This window comes from Saccopteryx leptura, chromosome 11 (genome assembly GCF_036850995.1).
Source record: "Saccopteryx leptura isolate mSacLep1 chromosome 11, mSacLep1_pri_phased_curated, whole genome shotgun sequence".
Lineage (NCBI taxonomy): Eukaryota > Metazoa > Chordata > Mammalia > Chiroptera > Emballonuridae > Saccopteryx > Saccopteryx leptura.
In genome coordinates this window covers 22,307,020-22,312,621 of record NC_089513.1, presented here as the reverse complement: position 1 = coordinate 22,312,621, position 5,602 = coordinate 22,307,020, and the positions used below count along the sequence as shown (strand labels likewise).

Sequence of the window (5,602 nt, the reverse complement as noted above, 5' to 3'; positions counted from 1 at the left end):
CCGGCCGCCACCGACTAAGGGGTCCCCTAGCAGGACCCCCGTCTCCTCGTCTTCCTCCTCCTCGTCCTCGGGGTCTCGACCTTCCTCCTCCTCCTCCTCGCCCTCGGGGGGTTTGTGGCTCTCCACGTCCACCTCCTGCTCTTCCTCCTCGTCGTCCTCGTCCTCGGAGCTGTCTTCGCTGGGGTAGCTGCAGCTGGTGCCCCCGGGGGACAGGAGGCCTCGGTGGTGCGGCTGCGAGGCCAGCGGAGGGGGCGGGGGCGGCGGCGGCGGGGCTGGGTGGTGGCGCTCGGAGCCCGGCTCGTCAGGCTGCGGGGGCAGCAGCAGAAGCGGGGATGGTGGCTGCGGAGGATGGTGGTGGTGGTGGTGGTGCGGGTGGTGGTGGTGATGGTGGTGATGTGCTTGGGCCGAGTGTGGCGCGCCCGCTGACGCCCCGTGCAGCTTGGCGAGGCTCTCCGAGTCGTCCTTGCCGCCCACCGGCCGGAAGGCGCTGGAATGATGGTAGCTGCCTCCGCCCGCCTTGCGCCCCTCCAGGAGGTGCGGATGGTGGGCCACAGGCACTCGGGCGCCCGCGGGGCCCGCTCCAGCGGCGGCGGCCCCTGCCCCGGACACGCCGCCTGGGTCGGCTGGCGGCGTGGAGCCGGCGCTGCAGTCCCCGCCGCTGCCGCCCGGGGGCGACTCGAAGAGCGCGTCGCGAGCGCCCGCAGGCCCCGCAGGAGGCGGCGGGCCGGAGCCGGGGCCGTTGGCCACGACTGGAGGGGGCTGGCCCGGCGCGGGCGCGGCATCGGCGCTCCCCCCCGCGCCGCCGGGCTCCGCCAGGTCCAGGAAGGCCTGGCGCAGCAGGGCCGGGCTTTCTCCGAGCGCGCAGCCGAGCGCCGACGGCGGCTGCGGCGGGGGCTGCAGGTAGGTGGGCACAGGAAGACCGCCCGGGGTCCGCGGAGGCCAGAACATGCAAAAGGGCGGGTAGAAGGCGTCCTTGCGGCCCGCAGGCCAGAAGAGGCCCGACAGGCCGGCCTTGGGCCCGGCACCCGCGCTGCCCGCGCCCCCCAGGGCCTCGGCTGCGGACCCCGCGTCCTCCTTCTTGTGGCACAAGCCGAAGGCAGCGGCTGCGGCCGGGAAGGTGTAAGGGTGCGGAAAGAGCCCCCCGCAGCCTGGAAACTTCTGCAGCACACCCCCGAACGAGCCCTTGCTGGGCACCGGGATGACGGGGTAGCTGCGCGGGCCTTTGGCGCCGGTCCCCGCGCCCGCGCCCGCGCCCATGCCGGTTACGCAGCCTCCCCCGGCGCCGCCCCCGCCCGTCCCGGCACCGCCCGAGGCCGCGGCCACCGAGAGGCTGGCGGCGGCGGCTGAAAGGCTGGCGGCAGCCACGACGGCCGCCTCCTGCAGCGAGTCGTCCTCGTCGTCGAAGCGCGGCCGCTTGTGATGAGCGTGCGGCGTTCCGGCCAGCTCGGTCAGGGGCGGCGGCGGCGGCGGTGGCGGCGGCGCCCCCAGCAGGTGCGGGCCCAGCAGCCCCCCGCCTCCAGCCACTGCGGCGGCGGCTGCCACGGCGGCTGCCTTGACCGAGCTGAGCGGGTGGCAGGCGGGGTGCGCGCCGGGCTGCGGCAGCGCGCGCTTGCGGCTGCCGCCGTTGAACATGGCCTTGACGTCCTCCCAGGCGAAGACCAGCTCGTCCTGGGGGCTCTTGTCCGTGAGCTTCAGATGGCGACGCCACGAGTTGAAGTTGGCAGCGTCCGGCTGTGTGTACTTGGCGTCGGGTGTGCGGTGGGAATGGAAAATGAACTTGTTGGGGGAGAAGTACATGTTGCAGTAGCTGCACTTGATGCACTTGGCGCGGGAGCTGTTGTAGCGCGCGGGGATGAAGCTGCCGCGGCAGCCCCAGGCGCACTCGTGAGATACGTCGAAGGCGAAGTTGTCTGGCAGCTTGGGCGGCCGGTTTTCGCCTAGGAACGACTTGCACAAGCGCTCGGCCTCGCGTTTAGTGATCATGCCGCAGCGGCGCGACGAGATGGGCATGGCCCCGGCGCGCCGCAGGATCTCCAGCTGCACCGGCGTGCACTGCACGCACGTGATGCCCAGCGCCACGCGGCGGTTGTGGATCTCGTTGTAGCTGAAGTTCTTGAGCAGAGTGTTGGAGATCTGCGCCAGGCACAGGCGCTCCTGCCCGTCGATCACCAAGGACACGATGGGGATGCCGTAGAGGATCACCTGGCCCACCTGGTTGGGTTTGAGGTTGGCGTGGCCTGGGCGTGGCTGGCTCAGCGCGTCGGGCTGGAAGGCGCTCGACGGCGATGCCAGCAAGATGTCGTTGGGCCCCGGCAGCGGGCTGGAAGCCATCTCCTCCGCTGCGGAAGCCCGGGCCGAGCCCGCTGGGTCTGTCTTGGAGACTGGAAGGGAAAGGAGAAAGCATTGACAAGAGCTTTTTCAGTCTAAAGTATGGGGGTGGGTCGTGTCCCTAACTGAAGAATTATAATAACTTCCTTACTTTGACTAAGACATGATTATCACTGGGCAGTGGGACCAAGTTTCAGACACAAGGAAGTATTCTTTTAATTTTTTTCACTGGTCATCCTTCCAAAATGCAGGGACTTGGAAGGACTTTTTTCCCCCGTTCTAAACACCCAAAGTAAATTAGCTATGTTTTCTTTAAACAGCAGTCAGTTCCTAAGAGATTCAATACCTTATCTCCGATTTATAGAAGCTGTTAGAATAAATGGCATGCCCGTTAAAAATTAGGAAGTAACGATGACAATTGTCGCTAGTACAGATTACAAAAGTTATGGTAAACGGCGCTTGGCCATTGAAACCCAAATTTTAAAAAAGAGACCATTTGCTTGGAAATTGATTTCGGTTAAAAAAATAAACCCAAACCTTTTAAAAAGTGATTTTTGTGGTGTCTGTGGTTTCCTTGGGGGAAATTCGCTACTGGTTAAGACACAGCTCATTAAAGCAAAACAAAATCCTTCCCCTTTCATCTTTGCCATCAGATATTTTCAGGCTGTAATTAGATTTTTTTGGAAGGATGGGGAAAATGTACACAGCCATGTCTATTATTGCACCAAAACAGGGCGTTGCACTTTCAGTTTTTCAAAAAGCCACTTGGTGAACTGAGCGGCTCTCAGTCCAGATAGGAAGCTTCAAAAGATGAAGCTGTCATCTAGTAGACATTTTAAAACTGTGTTTCTGTCATTTTCATGACGATGAACAAATAAGTACAAACGAGTGTGTTTAGTCCAAAACTGCAAAGAACTAACAGGTGTTTTTTTTTGGGGGGGGGGTCATTATTGACGAGTTTAAACTGCAAATTTAGGTGTAAAGTGAACCACTTTCTGTGACATTTCTTTTTCGGATCTATAGAGACATCTTCCTGTCTTTCGGGGAGATGTGCTCCACGGTGTAGCTAATCTGTGGAGTAGGTCGTCTGTGGGAGCACTGAAAGCGGAAGCCCTGGGCTGGGCCTGCGGTGAAATTCTTATTCTCTGGGATACCATAATGAGGGAAAATATCCAGCAAATTGAAAATACAGAAAATGCAAGTGAAAGAAACCTTTGTGACAATGCTGCTAAGTCAAAACAAGCCAAGTGGTTCATTCCCAAGGAAAATGGACAGTGACCTTTCTATAGCACATGTCCTGTGGGGCTGGGGCGCAGTGGGTGAGACTGTTTTGCCCTGGAAAGTCACTGATGCAGTAGCACAGCCACGCGCGGACCAAGTACACTGGAAGTCTGTTCCTACAGCGATTTCAGAGGACACGCCATCTTACCCATTCACCCCAATTGTCATGTCCTTGCCCCTCTGAGCCCCTGCGACTTCTATCTCTATGCCTTTGTCCGTCTGCTCTCTGGGTCCTCAGCTCTCATTACTACTTCCCATGGCCTCCAGGAAGGTTGGCCAAACCTCGATGCAATCAAACCAGAAGAGAGCCTGGCTTGTCACTTAGGATGGATCGGAGACACATCCTAGGGCACAGGGGTAAATGGCAGTTCAAGGCACCGCGATACCTGGGCCTGACAACAACCAGCTCTAGCTTGGCCAAATGGTCCTTCAATGCTCGTTTCCCTCCCAAACAATATTTTTATTGTCTTAATAAGACTCCGAGATAACAGGAACACTCGCTTTGGGTCAATGGAGCACGGGGCTGGCCTCGGTGAAGAGCTGGTTTTGTGTTACAAATCCGCAGCCGTAGCAGCCTCAGAACGAGCAGAGTGTCTTCACTGTCACCCCAAGCCCTCCCAGAAACTCCTGTCATAGCAGCGACACAAGAGGGTTTCGGATGGGGGTTTTTACAAGAGAGCGAGGGGATAATAGACCATTAAAAGTTAGTTGAACTGAAAAGGAAGCTAGAGAACTTCCTCATCCTACTTTCGGGCCAACGAGCCCAACTTGACTCCGGTTCCTAACCCGATAGCCACCGAACCCGCCGCTGCCCCTTTCCTAACGCGTGGAATCCCACCGCAGGGATCTCAAATAGTGAACCGCGAGCTGTGTGCCCAGCGAGGGTTCCGGCAATACCTGGTGACCCCTCGGGGTCTTTACGCGCGCTGCTGCTGGCCCATCTTCCGAGGGCACTCGGAAGCGAAGCATCCAAGCGGATCCTCGAATCCAGAGGGCCGGACTCGCGAGGGTTCCGCGTGAAGCTCCCGGTGCTCGTTGGCGCTGAACGGCGCTGGAACCCCGGCCTGGGTAGAAGGACAGCCCGAAATGCTGCGGGGCGTCCCCTGGACCACAGAAAGCGTGGGCGCGCGGAAACCCGCGGCAGGCGAGCCCCAGGTGGAGCGCGGTCTGACAGCGCCTTTCTCCGTCTCTGAACTCGTGTCGGACGGAGGGGACGCCACCCAGCGGGCAAGGTGACGTCACCGTCTCCCTGACACTCCACATTAAAGGGCTGGCTTGTTACAGGGAGGGAGGGGGAAAGCGAAAGCGAGAGCGAGTAACATCTAGATCCTTTCTGAGCAGGCACGAAAGCCAATACCTAACCAACCCTCAATTGACAACAACCACTCCAGCCCCGGAGCAAACCGCAGCCATGGTGCCGGAGCCGCGCATCTGATCTGATCTAGGAATGGGAAGCCGAGTAGTCCACATGCGTCCGGGGGACGTGGATCCTGGAGGCCCCAGGCTCTAGAAGGGCACCTCTAAATTGACTATCCCTGCCCGTTATTGTTCCCTCCTCAGTTCTCGGAGTCACCCTCCTTCAGGAATAATCCGTCTGGTACACGGTGCAAATCAGCAACCTCACTTGTGTCTCCGAAGAAATAGAAACGACAGTCAGGCAGAGAATAGAACAGCTTCAGTACCTCGTTTGAAACACTGTGAAATAGGTGGAGGGGGCAGGGGCGGGCGCGGGGGCGGGGGAAGAAGTTTCCGCACACGGTGTCCAATCTAAAAACTTGGAAGGAAGCATGGCGGGGCTCCTTGCTTTCGAATAGAGAGTTGCTTTTTAGGAGAAGATACAGAGAATCAGTGCAGCACTCTCTATTTTAGAAAGTATACAACCAAGTGAGGACCTCAGTGAGTGCAAGTGTGCACACATCTATCAACTTCGTTCACGTAGTTCTCTAACCCAGGCTGCAAGGCCCGTGCAGGCCGGCTCAGCGCTCAGCGCAGG

The 5,602-nt window shown here is 59.4% G+C and overlaps 1 protein-coding gene across 1 annotated transcript in view; it reads right to left on the bottom strand.

The window, feature by feature from the left end:
* SKOR2 (SKI family transcriptional corepressor 2) overlaps positions 1 to 2,331 on the bottom strand; it is a 35,063-nt gene extending 32,732 nt beyond the window's left edge. Inside the window, exon 1 of the mRNA XM_066353316.1 lies at positions 1 to 2,331. This exon is cut by the window's left edge and continues 258 nt beyond it. Coding sequence (XP_066209413.1) covers positions 1 to 2,331 — 2,331 coding nt within the window.
* Between the last annotated feature and the right edge of the window lie 3,271 nt (positions 2,332 to 5,602).